The 27,092-nt window shown below is 39.9% G+C and overlaps 3 protein-coding genes across 3 annotated transcripts; 2 read left to right on the top strand and 1 right to left on the bottom strand.

The window, feature by feature from the left end:
* The first annotated feature begins 1,532 nt into the window (after positions 1-1,532).
* LOC134667450 (major facilitator superfamily domain-containing protein 10) lies at positions 1,533-8,533 on the top strand. The gene is made up of 8 exons (XM_063524863.1): positions 1,533-1,711; positions 1,799-2,227; positions 2,691-2,849; positions 3,817-3,999; positions 4,447-4,693; positions 5,012-5,203; positions 7,242-7,379; positions 8,218-8,533. Exons 1-8 carry the CDS (start codon positions 1,709-1,711, stop codon positions 8,307-8,309), a joined length of 1,443 nt encoding a protein of 480 aa, XP_063380933.1. The 5' UTR covers positions 1,533-1,708; the 3' UTR covers positions 8,310-8,533.
* An 878-nt stretch (positions 8,534-9,411) lies between these two features.
* On the top strand, positions 9,412-11,164 carry LOC134667684 (protein chibby homolog 1). The gene is made up of 2 exons (XM_063525106.1): positions 9,412-9,662; positions 10,797-11,164. The coding sequence occupies exons 1-2, from the start codon at positions 9,479-9,481 to the stop codon at positions 11,006-11,008; spliced, it is 396 nt and encodes a 131-aa protein (XP_063381176.1). The 5' UTR covers positions 9,412-9,478; the 3' UTR covers positions 11,009-11,164.
* A 1,059-nt stretch (positions 11,165-12,223) lies between these two features.
* On the bottom strand, positions 12,224-26,882 carry LOC134667419 (DNA topoisomerase 3-alpha). The gene is made up of 15 exons (XM_063524823.1): positions 26,558-26,882; positions 26,253-26,462; positions 25,378-25,630; positions 24,798-24,968; positions 24,187-24,362; positions 23,275-23,557; positions 22,125-22,336; positions 20,536-20,647; positions 19,511-19,746; positions 18,812-18,947; positions 17,900-18,063; positions 16,998-17,481; positions 15,715-15,934; positions 13,745-13,860; positions 12,224-12,396 (listed from the first exon to the last, which is right to left on the bottom strand). The coding sequence occupies exons 1-15, from the start codon at positions 26,744-26,746 to the stop codon at positions 12,239-12,241; spliced, it is 3,120 nt and encodes a 1,039-aa protein (XP_063380893.1). The 5' UTR covers positions 26,747-26,882; the 3' UTR covers positions 12,224-12,238.
* Between the last annotated feature and the right edge of the window lie 210 nt (positions 26,883-27,092).

Genomic DNA, 27,092 nt, shown 5'->3' with positions numbered 1-27,092 from the left:
CTGGATCACGAACATGGTCGATCGTCAGGAAGGTGGTCCGCCGTAACGTCTGTCAAGAACACAGGTATGAGTGAGAGAGATAGAGAGACAAATATGCTGACAGAACCAGAGGGTCTACTGTGAACCATGTTCGACGTGTTGCCTCTCTGTCACACTTACGTACGAATTTACAAGTGCGACAAAGACGCAACGGGGTAGGCTCTCAGGACAGTGGAGGAATTACATACAGTCTTTGCCGCCTTAGGCCCCAAGCCCTACATAGCAAGCTCTAGCCGCCCCCCTTTCTCAGCACCCATCATATAGACTGCCGCCCAAAATATCTGGCCGCCCTAGGCCCGGGCCTACTCGGTCTTAGGACAAATTCGTAACTGCCTGAGGGTCGCGTGGGTCCGCTACGCCCGCTTGCTATCGTTTTTAACTAGGACGCTTGTCACTGGACCATAGACATCGAAGTTTGCAAATTGCGAGCATCTTTCTCTGTTACTGTAATTACTCCTTTATAGGAGTAAAAGAGAAAGATGCCCGTAATTTGCGAACTTCGGTGTTCACGGTGCTAGGCCACCTGTGCGAAAAGAGAAGAGTCGTGAAATGTAAAGAAATTAGTGATGTGCCGTTCTTAGTAAATTTTCCAAAGAGGGTAAATTCCCAGTAACGTTTCTGGTATCGTCCCAAAAGTCAGTAAATTACGATAAAGTTATATTTTTCTTTTATTATCAATGTGTTTATTATTATTATAACAATGCATAAATGTGTCTGTAATGTTTAAGGACTTTGGATTTCAATTTTGGTAATTATTTATTCTGTATTGGCTCTCATTTCACCAATTTAAACATGCCGAAATAAATACATACCTATTTATATAAACTTACTTAAGTACCTAATAAAAATTGTGTAACACTGATTCTCATCGTGCCGACATCATAGTCACCCTAATGAGTTTGACAATGTTGTCTTGTATTTTTATCGCAAAATATAATAATTGTGGCTTCCTGGTGAAACAATATTCCACAATTAGAAATTCTTTCACTCCCACAACCTTTAACGCAACATATTTTCACCATTTTTAGGAAATTTTGCATTCACGTGTTTTGATAACATGTCATGACGATAGGGATACCAATTAACATTCAAAGTTTCTACAATGTCTACCACACCAAAATTAATGTTTTTTTTTTTGTTGTCCACATGCTTGGTTAAATCAGTTAATAATATTGACATCATACTTATTTACAAATTTCTTGAAAGATATCAGAACCTTACTCTGAATATAGCATTTAAATAATATAAGAAGTTATTTAATTTGAGTAGTATATACTACCACAATGGTATATTTTTAACATTGGCAACACGTGCGAGTGAGACACCGCGACCCACCTTTGCTATCTCAAGTGGACCGTTTTTTCTAGTCTGGTACGAAAGTCTTTCTAGCTCGGTGATAAAGTTCAATTTAGTATGGCAAAAAAAGTGACAGTGCAGTCCATCTTATAAGTCCATGGTTTTGCATCGCATCTTCCTCTTCCTCCAGTCACAGTCACAGTCACTTTATGTAGTAGTTGTAGATCGGAGGCGGTGTTTTGCTTTGTCGGCAAAAAGTGAAAGTTTCTCAACTTAACTTAGGTGTAAATAGTCAATACTTGCGATCGATGGCTCCATATGGTTCTCACCAAGAAGCCATATTACTAGTGCCGCGTATACAAGTTGAATAAATATGGTGCGTTATTTATTTCTTAAATTAGTGCGATATTTTAGGTCTTATTCATTGTTTTTAAGTATTTATGATAACATACATTACTTTTAGGGAGACCTCAAAACTAACGGTGCCTTGAGGAAGAGAGAAGAAGTCCTAAACAAACCGACAAAGCAATTAATAAAGGATAATGATGATAAAATAAGTTACAAAAACTCATCCGGGAACTCTAAGACCATTGGCCTAGTTTTTGTTTCACTTCTGCTGGATCTTCTGGCTTTTACCATGATTTTACCTCTCCTACCTTCATTATTGGATTATTACGATAAGGAAGAAGGCAAAGGCACAACTTTATATGCCTCCTTATTGGGAGCAGTTCAAAGCTTTCAAAAACTAACCGGGGCCCCAGAAAAACTAGCATCAGTATTATTTGGTGGTGCGCTGGGGTCTATGTACAGCTTTTTACAGTTTTTAACAAGCCCTATAGTTGGAAGCCTCTCTGATGCTTATGGAAGGAAACCCATGCTTTTACTTTGTTTGGTAAGTACCTACTTATACAAAATTGTCTGATACTCGTATAAGATACTGATTAGATATCAAACTGTCAAGGGCTAACGCTAAATGATCTCAAGTTGTATCTTTTATCAGCTCATAGGTTCTTAACAATGTAGGTCACCTCTTGAAATTCTTGGAAATTTTATGCTAATAGGGTCATTGCGCTAGTTCTCTTCCGGCTCTAGTTTTCGTCCACATGACGTAATTTGAATATAAACCTTCATTACTACACAAATTTGGACGTATTGCATTTACCAATCTACATAAAAATTATATTTTACAAGTATTATAAATGAAATGTATTATTTGCTAATCCGTCAAGTGGACAGAAACTTACACCTGACAGTAAACTGATGCAATTACCCTATTATTTTTTTAGGTGTCTGTATTTTTCTTTTTTTCTTTTCCTTAGTTCACATTTAAAACACCATACCCATACATTTTTCAGATAGGGATAGCGACATCACATGCACTATGGAGCTTCGCAAGTACATTCAGTATATTTGTGCTGGCTCGGTTCATCGGTGGCCTGAGCAAGGCCAACGTCAGCTTGAGCATGGCTGTTGTTGCGGATGCCTCCAACGAGAAGACCCGGGCTAGAGGAATGGTAAGATTATTGACTAACCCCCTTATTCATAAATGCACTACAAACCTCAATTAGCTAATAATTGTTTGTCCTTATCTGTCATTATGACTTATGTATGTGGAAGAAAGGGATAAAACATAATTTAACTAAATCAGGCCAGTAAAGTTTTATGAATAGTATTTAAGATCTGGACAAATCTACATGTAATATTCAATTCTGATTGAACATAAATTTCTATTATTCATTTTATTTACCATTTTTACAGGGAGAATCATGAGGTAAATTTTATCTAAAGTATACCTAAACTAAAGATTTTTTTCATATAAAAGGTTTCAATACTTTTTTGGTATACTTACTTAGTTTTGTTTAAACAGCTGTTTGTAACAACCTCATTAAAATTTCATTGGTGTAATAATGGTAGTACATGCAGTGGCTTTTATACTTGTGTTTTTGTTATTGTTATTACTGATTATTGAATATCATTTCTATTTTAAATTTGTACAGAACATGAATCAAAATCATAATGAATCAGCATATTTATAAGTAGGCTATGGATTCTCAGTGACGTCTTACAATTATGTATGTTTGCTTAAAAGACAAGTTTACAAAATAGACAAACAGACACAAAAAATCATGTCATACAAATAATGTTTAAATATTTGGCAACAGAATATAAGACAGGCATATTTTTTTTCTACCATAACTTTCTTGCTTTAAAGAGGGAAATTCGCAGATTTCTTATATTGAAAACAGAAATAGTTTGCCCATGGTAAATAACGCAGGAACAATTATTTTTGTTTTTACGACTCTGGCATGACATTGCGTGGTATGGCATCAAGTGGCAGCGACCGCCAAGTGCGAGCGAGAAGTAGCATCACGGCAGCGGCATCTCACTCTCACACCACTCGTTCCTACGGCTAACTGCGGCCACTGATTGTCGTATCCGAGCCGACAGGCTAATATAATATAATAAGGCATTTATTTTCAGGCACTGGTGGGTTTGGCGTTCTCAATAGGGTTCATCGTGGGCCCCCTAGCGGGCGCGTGGTTCGCCATAAACAGCGACAACTCCTCCGGCCCTTGGGGCGAGCGGCCCGCGTTCTACGCGCTCTCGTTATCTCTTGCGAATATTGCTCTAGTCATATTTTGCTTGCCCGAGTCACTGCCAAAGGTAATTTCAATATTCAACTTCAACATTTATTCAGCAAATAGGCCACAAGGGCACTTTTACACGTCAACATTGAATTTACATACAAACAAAAATAATAACAATACTTACGTCATTGAGCGCTAAACCCAAGGTATACCTAAGTACTGACTTCAGATATAGTTTGCGACGTCAGAAATTGCGACCTAACTTCGTAAACCTTTAACTGGTTTGTTCTCGTACCTACTGCAAATGTTCGTCAAAGCTAAAGTTTTACAATTAGGTCATTATGAACCAGCAACCAACCGTGTATGGAATAATGTGTATGTTTAGTATTTCTGTAACGCCGAAACAAAATAAATTGTTGGAACTTCGGCGCTCAAAGACTAATTTGCTAAAAATGGAAATGAAACACATTTCCAGATAAGATTGGGTTATTTAAGTAATACTACATGTAGCATTTGTTTGCAGGAAAAAAGGGCGCCTCTCTCATTCACTTTATCCAAGGCATTGGACTACATATCTCCCTGGCATTTGCTGAAATTCACGGCAGTTAAAAACCTATCGATACACCAGAATAAAGTGCTGTCAAAACTGGGGCTGATATACTTCATGTATCTGTTTATATACTCGGGCCTCGAGTTCACTATCACATTCCTGACGCATCATACTTTTAACTATACTGCCATGCAGCAAGGGAAAATGTTCTTGGTTATAGGTAAGATAAAGTACTTAATTTAAATTGTATTTTTTCTTATTTACTCGTAATGCATGTTAATTATAATATAAAATGTAATGTTTTGAAAAGAGGTGTCCCGCCGAGTTTGTTGCCGGTTCCCACAAAACAAATAACGCGCGCTCATTCTTTCTTCCGTACCGGTTCCATATTGGGACCCTCCACCAATTGAGAGGGAATTTAAACCTTTCTCAGGATAAAAATGTACCGAGCTCTTTCTCAGACTGTAATCGTTTTATGTTGATTCTCTAAAGCTTAGAGAATACTAATAATGTAATACCTAAATGTATTGGCATCCAGGGTTAATAATGGCCGCGCTGCAAGGCGGCGCCGCGCGGAGGCTCGGCGCGGCCGGCGCGGTGCGAGCGGCGCGAGGGGCCTTAGCTCTCACTCCGCTGTCGTTCCTGTGTGTGGCGTTAGCTGCGGTGCCGCGGCCGCCGCTAGTGGCGCCTCTAGCCTGGTTATGGCTGGGGCTCGTCCTGTTCGCTATATGTAAGTCCTAGCTTTTGCCCGCGACTTCGTGGGCGTGGAATTAGTGAGTAGGTATAGCGCCTGGATAATGCTAATAGCAATCATTCAATTCGCGCATTGCTTACTTTATTTATTAGGCAATTCATTAACTCTTTCAATTCCACCCCCTTTGCACTCTCTTCAGGGATGATTTCTGACATAAAAACTGTCCTATGTCCTTCCCTGTGACTCAAACTATCTCTATACCAAATTTCAACTAAATCGCTTCAGCGGCTTAGGCCCCCCCCCCCCCCCCACATCTAGCGTCTTTCGAGCGTCGGCGTCTACACAAATGTATGGCCGCGCTCGACGCAACGTCGACGCAACTGCGCAGCCAAGTCTTTTTCCATAGCGCTGACCAGACGCCGACAGACGCCGACGCTCGAAAGACGCCAGATGTGGGGGGGGCCCTTAAGCGTGAAGAGGTAACAGACAGACACACTTTCGCCTTTATAATATAAGTATGGATTAGTATGGACTAGTATGGATAATATGTGTAGTATATTGGTCCTATCTGTCACTCCAGTGTTGTTCCTGTGCGTGGCATGCGGGCTCGTGATATTCGATATAAGTTTATGTACCTATAGTATATAAAGACTTACTCGTAGATAGGGTACGGTTTGTTTGAATTTGTCAATCATAAATGAAATACATAATTAGGTACATAGTTTCTCCTTATTGAAGTAACCTTAGCACACCTAATTTTGTAGGCAATTAATTTGATTAATGCGAAAGCTAATCTATAGTTTGCAAATCGTATTCCTGTTTACGGATTGGGATATCCTGATTTATCGCTGAATTAATTTTGTACGGTTTCGCTGATTTCATATGTGAGCGGCAGTGTTAACAAATCTATTTTTATAGGTACAGTCGCCATCAGATATATCGGAGCGGCTAAGGCGCTCACAAATATCTGAACACGCCTCTATTGTTAGGGCGTTAGAGTTCGTGTTCGGATATTGTGAACACAATTGGCCGCTTCGATATATCTGATGGCGGCTGTACGTATGAGATGCAAACTAAGTATAATCAATTAATCACATAAAAACCTTAGGATTTAGGATTTCATTACTGCACGAGGATATACGTAATAAATTGTGAAGTACACTGCAAAAGGTACCTTATGGCGGCTGGCGCTTACGTCGTATAGCGCCGCAATAATATTGGAGCGGCGTTAATAATAGCGTAAGCGCCAACCCCCATAAGTTACCTTTACCTTCCCTTTACCTTTGAGGAAGCCGCGCAAGGCGCCTCGCAAGAGCCAGTGTGGCACTGCTAGATATTGCTTCTGGCCTGAGAGTTGCCACGCCGAATACGGCGCTATAGGTATCGCGCCTGCACGTTTCCGCCACGGTTGACAATGTGGTGGAATATGTTGGCAAGAAGAGCCGTTACGAGCTGAAAGTGTTCCAGCTGCGATCGCGACATTACGTGCACTTCAGCTCTTTCGTCGTGCGCGTGCCGCGGCCGCTGCTGGAAACCATCGCGAGCGCGGACTTCTGGCCGAAGGGTGTGGTGTTTCGGCGTTTCCGTGGGAATCTGCCAAATCCTACACCGGAACATGCGACAGAACTGAAAACCGCCGTGTCGCCGAAATAATTTTTTAGCTTGTAAGATTTTACTATTGTATGTATGTTAGTTTGTAAGGTATGTATCTATGGGCCTTAGTTGCCTGATAACAAATGATATTTGATTTGATTTGATTTACCCGCGGACGTCACAATTATTATATCCACACACTACTAGCGTAACATCCATACAATACATATACGTATATATGTACTACTAGCGTAATAATGTGTATTTTTGCCGCTTTCCCGTTGGCAATGGTGGCCAAGAATTGACTAGGGCTTCCTTCACCTAAGAGCATGGAGCGAGGGCTGATAAATATTGATATTTCGTACATAAGTACTACCCTCGACCCCCGGATTCGAAGGTACGCGCCTTTACCGCTAGGCCGACACCAGTGATGAATTTTTCAAAACGAAATGATTGTTAATAAATTGTGTAATGTATGCAGCGACGGCTTTCGCGGTGTCCTGCATGACGTCGATGGCGGCAGGGCAAGCGCCGGCGGCGGCGCGCGGCGCCGTGCTCGGAGCCCTGCGTTCCCTCGGAGCACTCGCGCGGGCGATGGGACCGCTAGTCGCTGCTTCAGGTGAGTGTCACTTCACCTCTATACTTCGTTTTTTTTAGCATTAGAAAGAACTTGCAAGAAGGTAAGCGATCTTGACATGTCTTTTAATTGAAAAACGCTTTTAAAAAATCAAAAACTATTACTTATGAAAGCAGAAGAATATAAATGATCGTATTAGATTCATAATTGTTACATATTTGCCGTAACTTATTTTTAAAATGTGTTTTTAATTAAAAGACACATCAAGATTGTTTACCTTATTTCTAATGCTAAAAAAAACGAACTATTGTCATTGTTCTCTGTATGACGTCGTATGTTGCCTACAAAGCTGCGTTCGACAGTGTTCGCAGTGTTATGTACCATCAACCGGGGTGAATAGGGACGGCTGGGCTAATAGGTACAAAACATAAAATGAGATTTACCTGACACTTTCTTAATATCTGCCTCTCTATCGGTCGAATGTGCAAGCAATCGCCAGCTCGAGAGGCAGATAATTATTTCCGATTTTTCCATGGCGGTGAGGGGCGGGGGGATTTATCTATCTCTATCACAATAAATAGAAGAGTGATAGAGAGACAATAGCGTTTTCTGCTAACGATTGTCATCTTTGCTAGGCTCCCTGATATAGGTATTTTACTTATGTGTTCGATTATCGCGTCTTTTATGTATTGTATAGGTACTTGTAGAATAATCAAATAAAACGAGCTAACTACTTGACAATCAGGCCCTAAATTGAGATATAGGATACCTACCTAATCTACGTATGCATTGTGTCTGCGGTGTATTTTACACTTATCTACGTGTTATCAGATAAGCTGATGTGCTGAGGCTTAATGTTTGTTTATTTATTTGTTTCCAGTGTATTGGTGTTCCGGAGCCGCGGTCACCTACGCCATCGGATCAATAATATTAATAATCCCAGCTGTGATGTTATTTAGACTGAAATCATAATAATTCCGCAGACTTTACACTGCCACTTAACTTAAGCAATAATAATTAGAGATTAAAGTTTTTTATTATTCCATTATTTATTAATTTATTGTTAAGTACTTGCTTTATACCTTTTATTTTCCTTTCATATGGTTGTATTATTGTACCTAATATACGTAATGTACCTATTAATATTTTGTAAACACCAGTCTTTCTCGAATGACAGTATTAAAAATACGAGTATTTGATTTTTGCGTTTTATTTATTTCAAGGGAAGACAAGGACAGATATTTGTTAGGGTGGTATTCCACCTATCCAATTTCACGACACATTTTGCTTTAATGAGAGAGTGAGATGCACTGTCATTGGTACGGCACTGGTCCCACCGCGAGCTAGTAAGCTATGAGCTATCGGCTATAAACACGAACAAAAGATAAGCACTCCCGTGTAAATAAAAGAGACACGGCGATATTTATAGTTTATTTAATTTATATTATTTAAGTTTATCATGAGTGTTCCTAATATGTAACTAAATATGTATAATGTAAATGTATGTACACCTGAAAAGGTAAAGTTTCGGTGTAACTAAATATGTAATTGTATATTCCACCTGCAATGTAACCTGATTCTTACATACAATAAAGAACTTGAACTTATAGTTACTCGCCCAGCGGTGAGCTATAAATATCGCCGTCTCTTTTATTTACACGGGAGTGCTTTTGTTTGTGTTTATAGCCGATAGCTTAATAGCTCGCGGTGGGACCAGTGCCTAAGGGTGGTTACCCTTAGGGGCTGTCCATAAATTACGTCATCGATTTTTGACCCCCCCTCCCTAAAATCCCAAAAATCATGCTTCGAATGACCCAGTTTCCTCCTACGTCCGGCTACCATCATCCGATGTCGAGACCCCTCCCCTAATTTGAAATGATGTAATTTATGAATAGCCCCTTAAATCGACATAGTAATCCTTCATCAGCCTTTTTCTTTATGTTAACGCACCATGTAGGTTACATCTGAACGCAATAACCACGTTACTACGTTGCCATGGAAACCGTTTGTTATGACGCGAAGCGCTCCCATGTCAATGTTATGAAATATTTACTTGTGATATATTACTGTATTTTGGCAAAGGCCAATGAGGCTGTGACTTCTCCAATAAACAAACAAACACTCTTAGTAAGCTAATCAAAATGCCTTTATTTAGTAATAAGTTTACTCCTAAAACAATTCCTGTGCGAAGAACGGATACATCGGTGATAAAGAAGGAATTTGGTAGTGACTACGCGTCTAAAGAGCTTTCGTTGGAGTTGAGTCCACCAAAAATAAAGCTTGGGGACTTTGAGGTCACTTTTGAAGATGGACAATGGATACCAGGTGGGGATAAGGCTACAATAAAATAAATTATTAAAATGGGCGTACTTGCTAAGCCTGTAGGTATATATAATATCTACCCCGTTTCTATAAGTACGTACTCTTCAAGAGAATTGCTACCCGCCGTCGTACAGGTCAGAGCAATAGGTATTAGGTACCGTACCGACGAACGTAAATCGTGTGACTTTGGGTGATAAAAATCAAACAATGTACAGTCACCTGCAATAATAATTAAAATTATGTTACTCTTCGAAGGCCGCAGAAATATGTAACACGCTCTTATGGCTCTACAAATAAGACCGTGTCAGATATTTCAGGCCTTCATTGTGTAACATATTATTCCAGGTGACTGTACGCATACCGTATAAGATCAAAATTCAATTTCTGATTCGCCAAACCTCAAATCTCAATAAATAATAATCCTAATTCCTCTGATTGGAAAAATCTGAATCAAAATTTCAATAAATGAACCTCATTTCCCACAGCGGCGCACGGTCATGCTTAACTAATAATTATGTAGATTTGAAATGTTCGCGTGGCGACGAATGAAGATTGACCCCTTCTCCATCGGCACATGCGTCACACATTTTGTATTAGGTATTTCGTGCCTGGGCTATAACCGCGAAAATCGAAGTTCGCAAATTGCGGGCATTTTTCTCTGTCACCCTAATTACGCCTTCATTGGAGTAAAAGAGAGAGATCCCCGCAATTTGCGAATTTCGGTTTTCGCGGTAGCCCCACAGCATTCGTGCGTGACGTGCGCTTTAGTGGGCTTCCGCTTTTAGTATTTACCAGTAGCTTTGTTTTTACTTTTCAGTTTAGGTATGTATGCCATAACCTTAACCTACTAGCCTAATGCAGACTGTCGACTTGTATTATCTATATACGCCGGCCTAGCCAAGGTTACAATCGCTATCGCTTCGACAACGAAAACCATTATGTCTCTCTATCACACTTCCATATTAGTGCGACAGTGACAGTTGCGTTTCGATCGCTACGGAGCGTAAGCGATCGGCATCTTGGCTACGCGGCCTGATCTGTTATCTATCGTAATGACAACGACTGAAAGTACTGAACCGTTTTGTTTACGATTAAGATACGTAAGTTCTTACATTCCAATAACAATTCATGTTTCAGCATCGGGCAAAGCCGGTGCAGCTCACAAAGAAATAATAAGACTAAAGAACGAGCTAGAACAGTTAGAGGAGGAGAACAACATGCTGCGTCTCAAGTTCGAGATATTGTTAGACATGATGACAGACAAGACTGTGGAGGCGGAGCAAGCGGAGATACAGAGAGCGCAGAGCCTGAGCTCGCTTAAGCAGAAGAGTAAAAAGCAGAAATGGTAGCATGTACGCAGATTATGCCACCTATCCTATTTCTTTGTCTCTGTCTTGCGAATCACATTTTGCTTAATGAGAGAGAGAGGCGCAATGACATTGGACAGGTGGAATACCAACCTAACCCCGGCTACACACGTAACGATAAATCGTAGCGATTAAACTGTGCAGTCCGATTTGCGCAGTTTTATCTACCGTGTGTATGACAATTCGTTACGATAATCGACAACGATTCGTCATGCACACGGCAGATAAAACTGCGCAAATCGGACTGCACATGTTAATCGCTACGATTTATCGTTACGTGTGTGGCCTGCATAAACGACAACAGCGATAGACAACATTACAAATATAATGACACACCTTTTGAACGCTTATTGACGTTATTAACATACCACGCCACGTCACTGACACGTCAAGGAGCAAGCGACCTAATGTAAACCTTACTTGAAAGTGTGAAGGTTAACTTTGACAGCGTACGCCATAACACTCAGTTGTCCATGGCGCTGCAGGCATGACTAGTTATGACGCCTTTAGGTCTTGGCGTTCAAAAGGTTAAAGAATAAAAGATTATCTCATCTGATTCTGGATGAAATCTCGACTTACCGGCAATGGTTGTATAGGTTAAGAAGTAAAAAGCAACTGTACAATAAATAAAATCTTTACTTACGTATAGTTTTATTTTTAACGAAAATGCATATATTTCATTATATATATAACCCTTAACACTAACATAACAAACTGGCACCTAAGATTCAATTTCAAAATGTGTTATCGCGTGTGAATGGAGTCCTCAGGAGTCAAAGGCATTCGAACCTTCCTTACAGTAGTTAAGTTGCATACTCTAATTGACTGCGCTCAGCGCAGTGGAGTACCGATATGTAGCGATGAAATATAATTACTGTATAAAAATTCGTTAAAGGGCAGTATAATAATGCGTTCTGTTCTGTTGAAGATGTACGTGTAAACATAATTACAGTTTCCGAACGGACAAACGTCAACTAGTGTTCAAGTATTGCTACTTGGTGTCGCTACTGTCAATGCGAAATTGAAAATTGCGATTATCGTCGTTGTTAACTTTCTTACATTTAATTAAAACTAATAATTAACTTTTATATTCGGCGTATTATTTCCTCAGGTTATGGGCCTAGCACGCTTCCACTGCGCAACAACGGCGTTTGACGTGAATCGTACAATAAGCTTTCTTCGTGCAGCGAACCCTAGTTTGTATCTGTTTATTTAGTTGCCATCGTTGTTCGGGCAGCGGGCCCGGGTGTGGCCCTCCTGGCGGCACACGCCGCAGCGCCGCCCCCGCGCGCCCTCCTCCCCGCCTCCCCCCCGCCCGCGCCCCCGGCCTCGCCCGCGAGTGCTTGTTGTACAGGCGCTGCCCCATTCTCCTGTCGAAAAAAAATGGAGTTAGAACGTCCGGCGCGTCTTGTCAAATGTTAAAGGCTTCACGTTGAAAATTTCCCAAATTAAATACCTACTCATTCGGAGTACTCGAAAGCAGGGATGTTGCGAATAATCGCATCTGCATCCGCAACCGCGGAACTTCCGTATTATTTTCACCATCCGCATAAAATCGTGGATTGGATGCGGATGTGGAACAGGTCGGTACAGGAACGTTTTAGCACCGATGTAAGTGCTAGGTAATTTCGTCATTACCTATAACGTAATCATTTAAATCCAGACAAGTCAGCCAAGTCGGCACTGTTTAGTAAATATATAACACCTATATTCTTGCTCAAACACTAAACAATTTGTTTGAATTGAAATAAAAATTACTTAAATGTAATATTTGACGTTTTTGAAGTACCTAATCTTGACATCCGCATCCACGGATGTGTACTTTTAATATCCGCATCCGCGGATGTCAAAAAATCTACATCCGCAACATCGAAAGTAATCGATCATCTTACCCAAATGGACGTCGATACAACTACACGACTGGCTAACTACTGGCGACTACGTATGGACAATACCAGACTAAAAACTAACCACCACCGTGGCCTCTTCCTCGGCTTCCTGTCCCACTGGGTGCGTGCCACTCTCCTGACAAAAAGTAAACCGTGGGGATCACATTGAACAATTCTGGGTCACTTAGGCCTCAAAGTATGATACCTACTAATAAAACCCTATCTTATTTTCTTAACACACCCTCTAAAAATTAGTATAATACGTAGTTCAATGGTTATTTTAAAAACATCTGTCTATTTCTTTTAAAGACCTCATCAGAATAATAGTAGTCTTATATAACAAGCATCCTAATACAGCAGTGTATTTTAAAAATCGACACTCTCCTGCTTGTGTAAAGGTAGAAAAAGAAAAATAAGTGTATTATGTACAAACAAGGTACAACACAATCGGTAAACCTTATTGACCTTACTGCAAATACATAAGATTCACTACGGGCAGGCGTGGCTCACTCCGCGATTTCGTCGCTTTGCAACAAGTACATCCGTCCCAACCAATTTTGGTGGCTAGCCATAAGCCGCGCGTCCACCAGCGGTCATATCTGTCCTTTTTTTTTTTTTTTTTATTATGCATGGGTTTACTCATGGCCACAGACTAGCCGAGGCGTAGACGTGGCCTACGATGGAGCGAGCTCGCCCAGAAGGTGCCTGTCCTAATCGTAACAGACGCGTTTTGTTAGTGAGTGAATCTTCTGTACCCAGTACTATTATTTATTCTGTGCTAAGGGTTAGTATATACTTTAGAAAGTTATCAGATTTGTATCTAACTTACCGCCCCCGCTGCCGCCGCCGTCGGCCCACTGGAAGAAATTGCATCGCGAGTTGAAGTCCTTCGGGCACGCGTAGAACGGCCGGCCCTTGTTCGGACCTTCTTTGTGAACTGTTATCCTGCAACAATACAATACAAAGAAATTTACTCTCCCATAGAAAATTTCAACATCAGACCAGCAAAATGTATGACACATCCAATTTTATTCCGCGTTTTCGGGGTTGGTCCCATAGTAAATATTGCTCAGTATGACCTAAACATTAATGGGTCTCTTTCTTTGCCTTTCGTTCTGATACACACTGTATACCTTAAAATACTACAGACAATGCGGGCTTTGTACATTGACACGGAACATTAAAAACGTAGAAGAATCCTCATTCAGCTGTTATACTTCGAGAAGTGCGGAGCTATGCTAGCGATGTTACGATTCGACTTCACAAATCGGTTCAAACCGATTTAGGTCTGAAGTCGACTAAATCGACGTGAGTGTTCCGTAAATCGACTTAAGATACGTTCACCCGCTCTAAACGCATCCTTTCATATTTGTTGATGCGTCACTTTCGTTTGACATATTGATGATTGAGATGTACGCAAATCGATTTCAAACCACGAAAAAAAATGTTGCCATGCACATTGCCGCCATTATTGAGTCGAGTCAAGTCAAAACTTGGTATCTACAGGTAAAGTAAAATGAAACTTATTGTTTAAGTAGTAAGGTTCAATTTCGCATGGGCTTATAAGCGTTTGATTTAGCGGTATACTTGGATCGGTTTAGCAGTTTTGCGCCGCGTCGCTTTGCAAACTCAACGAATTCGCGGCAATGACACGAAATTGCATGCTCTTTCCTGCTTGCTCGTATAGTGCTTTCCCGTTTTAGCTTTAGAAATTACAAAATTACTTAAAAAGTAGAAGTTAAATCGACTTGGCCAAATCGGTTTGCAAACCGATTTGGGTTTAAATCGGAGTCGACTTATTCGGTTTGAAAATTTTTCGATTTGACCCATCACTAAGCTATGCCCCGTCCCCTTGTTATATCCGTGGATGTCCGCGGGGCGGGGTGCGGGGTGTCCACAATATTGAGAGTTGGAAAACTAAAAACTTAGAACATTATACACCTTTTTCTCAAAAATGGACGGCAAAGTCGACTTTGCCGTCTAAAAAATAGGTCGCGGAGCGCGTAGTTTATGGTCAGTCAAAAATTAAAAAATTAAAAACATTGCAGTCTCGATTTTGGGACTGCAATGTTGCATACAAATTCCATTATTTGTCGAGTTCCAAACTTTTTAAAAGTTGAAATGACCATATCAAATGAAGGCACAGGTCCATTAAACAGCCAAACAGATGATTTATCCGCGACTATTTAGATGTCTCAAATAGGTTGGCGTATTTTTGGCAGAAAAATACACTTCTATTTTTTTATTAAAAAAAGATAAAAAGGCGGCAAGGGCTTTTTTCTGTCAAAATATATATGTAAGAACGTTGCTTTTGTAAAATATTTCTATGATATTTATATTTCTTGTGCCATTTTTGAGAAAAGCACTATATATGACTCGGCTGGAAGGCTACTTGCTGGCTTTGGATTCAATTAAACGGACTCCCAAGGTCGTCCGTTTAAAATGAATCCTCAGCCTGCAAGTAGCTACTTCCGAGCCTCGACAATAATGTACTATTACAAGGTAGCCCGCATTAACAATTAAAGTGTCATTCTATGAAACTTGCTAACTATGTAAACAAACCGCCATATTGAAATTGTCTTTGAATGATGAATTTACTAGCACAGACTTTTTTTTACATATGTAATTAGCAAGTTTCATAGAATGACACTTTAACTCCATCCTCATTCGCTGGCAGTTGTGTATGGAGAAGCTCGGTGAAATTGTGGTGTCGGACGTCCGCGGGGCGCGGACGGCAGAGGCGGGCAGCGGGGGGGGGGGGGGGGGGGGGTCTCTCTAAAAACGTAGAACATTACATACCTTTTACAAGGCAGCCCGCATTCACAATGAACTCCATCGTCATTCGGCTGGAAGTTGTCCCTGGGGAAGCTCGGCGCGATGCCCCACCCCCGGGTGGTGTCGGAGGTGCGCGGCGCGGGGGGCGGGGGGGCCGCGTGGGTGGCCTGGGGGTCGGGGGCCCACAGGAAGAAGTCGCAGCCGCCGTTGTCTCGCCCGGCGGCGCACTTGTAGAATTGTTTGCCTGAAAAATTTAAAGTGTACCTAGGTACAGTCGACTGTAAAAATATGGGTGTAGTCAATTTATTCAAAAATATGTCCCATAGTTCTTAATTCGCTGACATAAGAGCTATGGGACATATTTTTGAGATGATTTGTACATCCATATTTTTACAGTTAACTGTACCTAGTTTGCAGACGCTAAGCAAAGGCTAGGCTAGGTATAAAATTATGACACTTGCTCTATTCAAAATGAAGTTGTGTTAACTCTTTGAACACTTAGAGGTGATGTTCTGCTAGAACTAGATCCAGGTGACAGATAATTTTATTGAATATTAAGAAAAAGATTTTTCCAAGATGCAATAGCGACAAAAACTTTATCCAGTGTTAAAAGAAAAAAATATTAGAAGAAAGAATGGTTAACTTATAGAGAATACCTGAAGGCGTTAAGTCCGCAATTTGTACTTTATTTTTGTGTAAATTTGTGCAATAAAGTTTAAATAAATAATAAAAGTATAATTGTTAGTAATCACGAAATTTCAAATCACAGGTATTTGTATGTACTTTTCTTATTCAAATTAAATTAAGTTAAACAGAATTATAATATTACTATCAAGGCTCTGCGAAACTACAAAACAAAATGCAATACAAATAAAAACAAGACAAAAATTAAACACTTCAGATTCGGGCGACGATGTAACAGCGCATATTAGGTAGATATATGTTTGACAATTGAATAGAGAATATTAGGCAAAGCTCTGCGTAGGTGTCACCACGAGCACATACAGTAAACAAACCTCATTGACATCATCAATGACACAACATGCGTCACTAGGTCAATTACATGGTCTACCGTGAAACACGACAATCGAAAATTCGGTTTCTGCCTCTCTATCACTCATGTTTATTCGATCGATAGAGAGGCAGATTAAGAAATTTCAATTTTCTCGTTTCGGGGTAGGCCACCTGTAAACAAACCGCATTGGTGCATCAATGTTATAAACGTGCATAAACAAATTGGTGCTGCACTCTGGCGGCAGAACATTGTAGTAATACTCCCTATTCAATGAAGGAAAATGTACACTTACCAAAATTCTCATTCTGTTTCCTGACAGTTAGTATAATAGCGGGCTTATTACATCCACACTGCACATCATTATCATCACTTGGTCCATCCCCACCACTCCTCGGGGTCGGCATTCTGGCGCCAGCGTTCGGTCGATTTTGAGTTCTATTCGCAGGAGGCGGAGGTAGAAATTGCCTTGGCTGATTCTGATTAGGGGCACGGATTTGGGCGGTTGTGTTTTGATTCCAGTTTTGCCTCGCTGGCACGACTTCGACTGTTGTCCTGGGTACATTATTAGAGTTAACTCTTGTGGGGTTACTATTGGAACTCATAGTGCTTTGCGTCCTATTTTCAGCCCCAGCCTTCACACAGGAGATGTTAATTTTCATGAGTTCGAGGAACGTGGTATCGCAGCCTCCGATACAGCAAGTGTATGGTGGCGGGTACAAGTGGCTTATGGAGTTGTTCCGCCATTCGAATTTTAGCTTTTTGTAGTTTGGCCCACACTAGAAGATAAAATAATAGCAGTGATTAGATTTGTAGTATGGCTAAACGATAAGGGCGCTTAAAATGTACAGTAGTCGGTATATAATTGCCGCCATCATCATACGCACGCTAATGTTCAAAATTAAATTGTTTTGTTTTGCTCACTCACCAGGTACTCAATAAGTGTATGACAGAGAGAGTGAATGTGAGGCGTGAAATAGAAACCCGGATTAACCTTTTCGACGCCGTGTCAAACACAAAAGCTGTCACTCGGACCGGACGCCACGTCACCGAAGTGTCAAAAGAGAAAGTGAACTTTATGCATATGCACATACGTCTATGTTGCTCTGTGGTCTGTGATTGATTAATCAGTCTGTGGCATTGGACCTGCGGTGCGGATATAGCGGTCATTGCCCAGTCACACTAAGTACAACTTACGGTAGGACAGGTATCGTTCAAGACTTGTATGGTTCTGACGACGGTGGGGAACCACACGGCGTTCTTGCAGTTGGGGAACGACAGGCAGCCGATGTAAAACTCGTCTGCGTTATTTTTCTTCTGACGCACCACCATGTCCGCGCCGCATTTGGGACATTTTAGCGCTGAGAATATAAAATTATACAGGGTCATTTTTGGACCATTAGCCATATTGTGCGAGGTGATTAGGTAGGCCATACTGAACAACTTTTTCTATGGGACCAACTCGGAATAAATCACAAAAATTGTTTTCGCCGTTTCATAGATTTTGGTCGAGTGGATGTCGACGTTTTCTATGGGATGACCAAATTTTTTTTGGGACTTCGGGGTTGGTCCCGTAGAAAATGTTGTTCAGTATGACCAACCTAATCACCTCGCACAATATGGCTAACGGTCCAAAAATGACCCTGTATACTAAGGAGACAAAAATTTTGGATGAAGCCTCTACGTCTCGTCTATGTAAGCCCACACCAATATACGAGATTTTATCCTATAAGTACAAGGTGGATTTCTTTAATGATCAGTTAGGGGCAGAAACCGGCGCTTATACTGAAATAACGCAAGAGACTTTCCCTCTCTCTTTAATTAATGACGGGAACTTGTGAATAAGGAATTTAAGACTTGAAAAAAAAATCATTCAGCTAGGAAAACATCAACTTTATGGTTTTTTTTGCGATTTAATTTTTAGTGTTCCGTACAAAACTTTTTTTAAATAGCTAATGGGATAACAATGGGACTTAGGTCGCGGGACGCTCGCTGAAGCGCATATATTTTCGACCTTATGTCTCGGTTATAGGGTCACTACCTCGATGCGGGCACATGTCTTCAACCGTATATATATTTAATTAAGGTTGAAAATAGTGTATAGGTTACCTGAGGGCATGTCCAGCGCCGGAGCCCCCGCGGGGTCGTAGGGCGCGGGGCGCTCGCTGAAGCGCTCGGCGAGGGCGCTGTCGATCTTGTCGGCCTCGCCCGTTACTGTGAGATACACCTCTTTATACTTTGCTATCTGATGAACATACAATACAAATCAAATAATTAATTGAGAAAAGTATAGTACAGTGGTTGTTCTTAAAGACTAACATAACATACAATCAATTCATCTGAACTGTTTCATTTTTCAGACTTATTAGGTTTTATCAGTACTGCAGGACAAATGAGAAGTATGCTCATTGCTCAATAGGTCAATATATATTGTAGAAGTCAATTGTTTATGAAAATCATGAAAAAAAAACAAATTAGGGAAGGCACACGAGTTCTTAAAACGCCTAAGAAGAACCTAAGCCATTCAACATTTGAAATTAATCTAAAAACTCTAAAAAGCCACATTTTCTTCGCACAAATTTAGAAAAAAAGGTGTCATGATTTTATTTTTCACTTAAATGAAAAAGTTATAAGTGACGTTCCACGGCAAAAGGTACCTTATGGCGGCTGGCGCTTACGTCGCATAGCGCCGCAATAATATTGGAGCGGCGTTAATAATAGCGTAAGCGCCAACCGCCATAAGGTACCTTTACCCGTGGGACGACACATATTTGAATAACGTCAACCTGTATAAAACGTTAAAAGCACCTGTTCAGCCAAAACGACTTGCGGCTCCTTCGTCCCTTCGCTAATAGCCTTAAGGTCCGCCTCCAGTTGCGCCCGGAGATGCGGCTTGGATATTGAGATGGCGAGTCCCATGGCATCGTAGCCTTCTACTAGTCCCATGCCGAGCAGACCGGGCACGAAGTGAATAGCGTCGGCTAAAGCTACGTATGACCGGTTCTTTATAGTTTCTATGTGTTCTGCGTGAGTTGCGTCGGTACCTGTAATAGCAAAATAAACATTGTTGGACACATTAACAACAAAAAATTTATTAGCGTCAGCAACACCTCTGGAGTTGCAGGTATTGGATTTGCCATTATTATTATTATTTATCTTACTCAGTTTTGTTTATCATTTAGTTACCATCAGATCTTTTGTATACTAATGATAGTAACATCACAACTCATATAAAATACTAAATCAGACGTCCATAAGCTATGATGGCCGCTTACCATCGGGCGAGCCAAGGTGGTATTAAAATCAATTGTTACACTTATTAGGTTGGCAATAACACTACTAGTCGGTTCATATTTTGTGTTATCTGTGGCCATATTAACTCTCTCTTGCATCTAAGATGGCGTCGCCTCCACAAATATTTAGTAAAAATAAAGTTATTAAGTGCAGAATATATTTAACGAAACAGTTGGCGACAACTGGATGCAAAAGGCCCGCGATAGAGATATGTGGAGATGCATGGGGGAGGCCTACGTCACAGAGGCGACTACTATTATAAATAATTGTTAAACTTTAGTGTTAAAGTTTAGTTTAATTGAATAATATGTATAAGTAATTAAAACTGTTTAAGGATAAAGTAACTAAATACTACATTGTAAGTCAAGTTATTGTAAGGTAATAGTAGAAATAAAGGCTATTTTTATTTTATTTTATATTTAAGATCAACCTCCCTATTCCAGGTTTAATACGGATTTTTTTTCGACAAACAGTTCAATGACTTAATATTGAGACTATTACAGCGGTGATCATGCAGTTCACAAATGAAACACACTTGCCTATTCCATGTTTTTCCATGAGCGCTATGAGATCAGCTTCAGTGAGCAGGTGCGGTGGTTGCGTACTCCCTTCCACCATGTCTATACTCGTAGGGTTAAACGTTTGACCCATCTGAAAAAAAAAACAGTATTAGTTTAAAAGCTTTTAGAACATGGGCATTCAAATTTGAACCACAAGTTGTGTCTCATTAAAGTGAATCTCATTCGACGACCACCTTTTATGTGGGTAGACCGCAAGGCACCGTGAACGTACAGATGTAGTGCATAATTGTTTTCCGTAGTATTTTCTCGGAAACGTTCGCAATTGGGTCATTCCATAGGAAACGCTACCAAAGGGTTGAAAAATGAAAACTGGTTTAAGAAGTCAAAACTAACCTATTTCCATAGAAAACGTACCGAACCTTCATGTCACAAAAAAAAACAAAAAAAAAATGTTTTTTTATGGTAGCTCCTGTACAAAAAAAAAATTTTAATTTTTTTTTGCCATTAATCCTGTGATGTGGGGTGTCGTTGAATAGATCTTTCAAAATGAATAGGTGTCACCATCAACAAGTTTTTGATTGAGTGAATATTTTCGGAAATATTCGCATCGAAAGAAAAATAATTATGATATCTTCGAGAAACAGTTTTTATTGTTAAGATAATGTATTTTAAAATAATTCAGCATTTATTACTTATATTTTTAATCGAATTTCTTAAAAAGACAATAATTTCAATAAAATGAGCCATAATTACGTATAAATCTGTCTTAATTTCGTAATCGTAACACCCGAAACGAACCATGAGTAACACCCGAAACAGGTAATTTATTTTATTAAAATTAAATAAGAAGTGATACTAAGTGTTACTTCAGTGTTTCAGTAGACTATACTAACTATTATTACTTGACATAAATAAAACTGGAGCTTACTTGATAAAATTCGCTTAATTATGCATTTTGGTACTGATGGTCAGAAGGTATAGGCCAATTCGCGTAACGCCCGAAACAGCTACTTTTTAGTGATTCTCTCGTTATTTTTCTTATACTTTAATAATGTGCGTACAGAAAAGGAAAATATTATCAAAGTAGTAGATGAATCAATAGTTATAACCTCCTAGTTCCTGTTACAATATCGAATAAAACCTTATTTTATGAGTTCAAGTGTAACACCCGAAACGGTGGAATGACCCAATTGTAATGCTACTTCGGTCAACGTCAGTACTTTTTGTACTGAGACTCGACTGAAATAGCAAGATACCTTCGTACGTTTTCGTGAAAAACGATGGAAAATAATTATGCACTACATCTGTAAGACCGTTCGTAGCAAGACTCTCAATAATCAAGTGCCAGCGTAATTTGAATTTAAACCTAATCTATCGTACGTAGGTACCTCACAGGTAAACGTTAATTTTCTTTAACGACGACTTGTATTAAATACATGCAAGCGCGCTGTGATCTGCGTCGATAGAAGTAAACCTATCGCACGATAATGTCGATGTTCACTGTGATTTTAGCTTTAACGGGCCTAAGGGTGTCAGAAATTACACAAAATTGAACCCTATCACTTTGAAATAAAGTTCAACATCATACATAAAGGCTTAACACTTACCTCATAAACGTGAATTTCCTTCGCCGACCACTTGTCGTACGGGTAAACATCTAGATAGTTCCGCGCTATGATCATGAGACCGTTGGCAGTGAACTTCTCGCCGGCTATGTCGATGGCGACGGTAGTCTCCTGGCCTTGCGCGTCCTTCGAGCAGCAAGCGAGGAATGAGCGGACTATGAACTCGTATAGACGTTGCTCGTTGCCATTGAGAGCTGTACGGAAATATGTAATGGCTCCTCTATACGATGGGCCAACGCCGGCCACTCCAAGGGACGCAGAATGAGATAGCAATATCACTTGCTCCCTTTAACGCATAAATGCGTCCCTTGGAGTGGCCGGCGGCTTTGGCCCATCGTGTAGAGGAGCCATAATAGTACATTACAATACAAGTGTGAAATATAGGAAATTCGCGACAAGTGGCGATAAATTAAAACGCGACCGTAGGGAGTGTTTTAAATCGTCACGAGTTGCGGATTACCTATTCGCACATGTATCGTAAAATTTTACAGTACATTATGGCCTTTTAAATTTCCGACACAGTTACGTAATGTGCTCATTATCGCACCATATGTACTGTAAGGGACGTTATTGTATAACGGGCCAAGTGTTCAAATAATTAGCTGTCGCATAATGAGTGTCGTGCAGCGAAATATATGTACATCAGCTGTAAATTTGCGGCCAAGATTTTGCACTATTTTACACTGTGTACAATTTATAAATATTAAATGTAGAAGAATGTTTGAATAATTCGTATGCTACTCTGTACTAAAAGAGCTGAAGAAATTGGCCATTGAAATCCAACAAAGGTGTTATGCTACGTTGCCCACTGCGCCATTAATGACTAGAAATGTTTCAAGTGTTATGACATACAATACATGGCCTAAGTAACTTTATTCAGTAAAAATTAGTGGTATTTTCTTCATCAGGCGTAGCTCACGCGATTTCGTCGCTTTGCAACAGGTAGCTAAAAGTACATCCGTTCCATACCAATTTTGGTGTCTAGCCATAAGCTGCACGTGGCGCTGTCGCCACCTAGCGGCCATATCTGTTCTGATCGTGACAGACGCGTTTTATTAGAGAGTGAGTCTTCTGTACCTAGTACTATTATTTATTTTAGGATATGATGAATGGCAATGCAAGTGCAACTTACAATTTGTATACTTAGTAGGATGTATCGGAGGATGGGCCTTGTCACTCTTGTTCCCCTGCCGCGGCGTGGGGCCCCCGCCGTCCAGGATGCCCTGCGCGAAGCCCCCCCAGTTGGGGTCCCCCGTCTGGAGCCCCACGAGCTGCGCCAGGTTCATCTCTTTCGGGTACTCGTTGGTCTCAGTACGTGGGTAACTGATGAAACCTTGGGTGTACAGTTTCTCGGCCAGTTTCATGGTTTCTTTGGCGTTGATTCTTAGTTTTCTTGAAGCAGATTTTTCCAGTTCCTAGTATTGTAATGGGGTTGAAATAATTTAAATACGAACGTAGGAAGTGTTTGAGATTGTGGTTTTGCTTACCTATATAAAATTTTTGATATTTAAGTTATATCATTTTATACATAGGTGCTTTATCTCAAGGTAGTTTTCAGTCCTTTCGACTTTGCTTTATAGTTCGTTTTTTTTAGCATTAGAAATAAGGTAAACAATCTTAATCTGTCTTTTAATTGAAATCCACATTTTAAAAATAAGTTTCGGCAAATATGTCACAATTATGAATCTAATACGATCATTTATATTTTTCTGCTTTCATAAGTGATAGGTTTTAATTTTTAAAAAGCGTTTCTCAATTAATAGACATGTCAAGATCGCTTACCTTCTTGCAAGTTCTTTCTAATGCTAAAAAAACGAACTATAGTCATTATCTTACATTGCATGCTCTATACCTACAATGTCTCTTTCGAGGCCAATAGAATTTGTCATGAATCATATGTCGCGCGAGTGATTAAAAATAGGCACGTGAGTTAAACCGTACCTTATATTTGTTTAAACAGCATCCATCTCTTTTCATTTAGCACAATACGAAGGGTCGGGTGATTGCGAGTCGAGCGTCCGACATAGTTTTAATGGTAACTTACCACAGTGTCCAAAGGCAGCGGTCGCCATTTTGACTTGGGCTTGGTTTTCACCTCCGAGACCTTAGCCGCGGGGCTCTCCTGACAAATGTCGTGGAGCACCTGACAAGCCTCCTGGTCAAACAGCCTTATCCGCTCCCAGTTGAAATCCACGCTCAGATCGTTCATTGTGTGGTTTACTGAAAATCATAAAATTAACTACAATACAACAATTTATTGCGAAAACCTTATTGCTAACGTAAAGCCCCGTCTCCATATCGCGCGGCAAACCATCGAACATTGGCTCGCGCGGCAGCCGCGCTCAATGGATACCGGGCTGCCGCGCGAGCCAACTCGATTGCTCGAGTTCGACAATGTTCGATGGTTTGCCGCGCGATATGGAGGCGAGGCTTAACATTAAAGTTGTAGTCACTGAATGAGGTTATAATGTTATAGGTACCAAAGTTAAGCACTATTGAACATTGGAAAATAGTACCCAATCGAAACCGGATTTTTTGTTTGGTGTTGCTCCGATTTTGGCCAAGACAGAATGAAACCGAAACATCGGTCCAACACTATTGGGAACTGCAAGATTTTAGCAAATGTGGCGTAAACTAGTAGAAATGAGTTGCAACCTTTTATCTTCCAGAATGGTTCAGGTACAAAGCTCTCCACAGCCCGGTACCGCTCCACCACAAAGCCGAGAGTGGGAAACTGGCAGGAGCCGTAGCTTACTAGACTGTCTGCTAATTTACTTGGGAACACTTTCTGCAGCCGCAGGGTTTGGAATCTAGTGAATGCAGCACCTGCAAATTTATAATAAAACACTAACCCAAAGATTTTTTAAAAATCTTTATTGAGTTTTAGGGTTTTCATCAGTATTCTGATTTTTAGGTATACTTAGCCCAGAAAATCTTGGTTCATTGTCAACTAAGAATGCCAACTAAGGGTCTTGCCAGCCTCTGTCCAAGAGCACAGGACTGAACAGATGGCCTACCTAATGCACAATCTTACTAAATTGAATTGTTGCTTTATTCACTGTACTACTATATTTTTAGTGAAACTCTAAAAATAACTTTCAACATTTATTTCATCCTAATAATGAAACAATCAAAATAATTATTCTAGCTTCTTCTTTAGGTTTGTTTTATTTATTAGATTATTAGACCTAAACAAAAGGCAAAATTAAAACTATTTTTTATAAAACATACAAACCAATTCTTAAATCCAACTCTTGTCTTACGTCCACAGCATCGCTGATGTTCTTATTTGGTCTCTCCAAATTATTCAGTGCCCTTCTCACAGACACGGCAGTGATCTCCGAGAACTTGGCTCGGTAGATCTGGAGATTATTCTTGATGGCAGTGCACACTTGTATTATTTCAAACCCTATGTTTTCTCCTTCTCTATCACAATCTGTCCATATTATTAGTCCTTGGCAGCTGCGAACTTCTCTTTCTAAAGTTTTCTGAAAATGTGTGAATTAGATTTAATTACTAATACAAGTCTACCTCTCTTTATTCAGTATTTAGTGTCTTTGTTCCTTCATGTTCAGATCTTCAGCTTCTTGATGTCAGTATTTTTTGCAAATAGGAATAATTAATATAAAATAAATTGAAAGTATGATTTTAACATGAGACTGATGATCACACATAATGAAAACTATTTTTAGAGTTTGCTAAACTATGTTCTAGTATATGTCTTAACATATCCTTTTATCGGAGTAGTGGTAAATAACAGACAATTTTATTAAAACACTGATTTAAACTTTCACGATTATTAAACATTATCAAACTGCACAACGGGACTTAATCGCGTATTTAAGATAGGCATTGTCCCCGTGGTCTCGGAGAAGACTGGCTCAAGTTGACATCAACATCTTCTAGGCGCACGAGTTTTTTGAACTACCCGCACTTGGTCTTGTTTATCAGACGTCGTTGTTCGTCAGTACATCGGAGGTAAATCTTAAAACTTAAATACGCGATTAAGTCCTGTTGTGCAGTTTGATAATAGACAATTTTATTCTTAAAAAGTAAGTATTCATAGGTGATTACAATAATTTAACAAATATGTTTATTGGGCTACAGTACCTTAATTTTCTCATAGTTTTCAGGACAGTATTTGAAGACAGGCGCATCAAACAAAACCAACGGGTTACAAGATTGCCAGTGCTTGTAGGACCCCACAAATTCCAATCCTAAAAGATGGCCTGATACAGAAGTCATCACCATGTCAGCTTTCTGGTGATTCACTTCAGCTTCAAATTCGTAGATTTTGTTATATTGTGATAAGCCCTCTCGCTAAAATAGTAAAAAATGCATTTTTATAAAGCTTATGTAATAAAAAATTGCATGGTGTTTATTAAGCTAAAGAACATATATGATATTATACATACCCTCCTCGAGGTTCCTCGAGATAAGTGCTGAGCAATATTCTTGGCTGCGTCATTTTTTTCAGCTACGTTAAGGAATTTCATTTTTTCTTGTGCTATTGTGGATGTGCAGAGTAATAAGCATTGATTGTTTGTATACAGGCTTAAACCAAGTCGCCGCTTTAGGTTATACACGTTCCTGAGCAGTTTCATACTTGGCTCGGCTATACATAGTATTCATACTGAAGCACACAAACATCTTACAGTATTTCTAAAACGGCAATACGTAGTTTATAATTATAAACAAATTAATAACAGAGAAACAAACATAAAAGCAGGAGCAGGGAGTATTGTATCATTGTATCGCGCGCTTTTGACTTTCATCACTTTGACAATGACATTGACAGTTTGTTCCTGCATGTTGGTAGAACCGGATAGTAGTGATGTACATATCTGATAGGAATAGCTATACCGGTTTATTATTCAGACATAAGCCGGCTATTGTATCAATTATTGTTTTCCGTCAGCGTTTTAAAAACTGTCTTGAATAATAATTTTG

Source organism: Cydia fagiglandana, chromosome 9, assembly GCF_963556715.1.
Source record: "Cydia fagiglandana chromosome 9, ilCydFagi1.1, whole genome shotgun sequence".
NCBI classification, from domain to species: Eukaryota; Metazoa; Arthropoda; class Insecta; order Lepidoptera; family Tortricidae; genus Cydia; species Cydia fagiglandana.
Note: the sequence above shows the minus strand (reverse complement) of the source record. Positions and strands in the feature narration are given on the sequence as shown.

Bases quoted from the DNA above. Each gene is read 5' to 3' on its own strand.
- LOC134667419 (XM_063524823.1), bottom strand. From the start codon at position 26,746: ATGAAACTGCTCAGGAACGTGTATAACCTAAAGCGGCGACTTGGTTTA. The intron at 24,363-24,797 runs GTTGCAACTCAT...TATGATTTTCAG, and splicing joins ACCATTCTGGAAGATAAAAG to TAAACCACACAATGAACGAT. The intron at 15,935-16,997 runs GTAAGTGTACAT...TAAATTTTTCAG, and splicing joins GAAACAGAATGAGAATTTTG to GCAAACAATTCTACAAGTGC.
- LOC134667450 (XM_063524863.1), top strand. The intron at 2,228-2,690 runs GTAAGTACCTAC...TACATTTTTCAG, and splicing joins CCATGCTTTTACTTTGTTTG to ATAGGGATAGCGACATCACA. The intron at 5,204-7,241 runs GTAAGTCCTAGC...TAATGTATGCAG, and splicing joins GCTCGTCCTGTTCGCTATAT to CGACGGCTTTCGCGGTGTCC.
- LOC134667684 (XM_063525106.1), top strand. From the start codon at position 9,479: ATGCCTTTATTTAGTAATAAGTTTACTCCTAAAACAATTCCTGTGCGA. The intron at 9,663-10,796 runs GTGGGGATAAGG...TTCATGTTTCAG, and splicing joins AGATGGACAATGGATACCAG to CATCGGGCAAAGCCGGTGCA.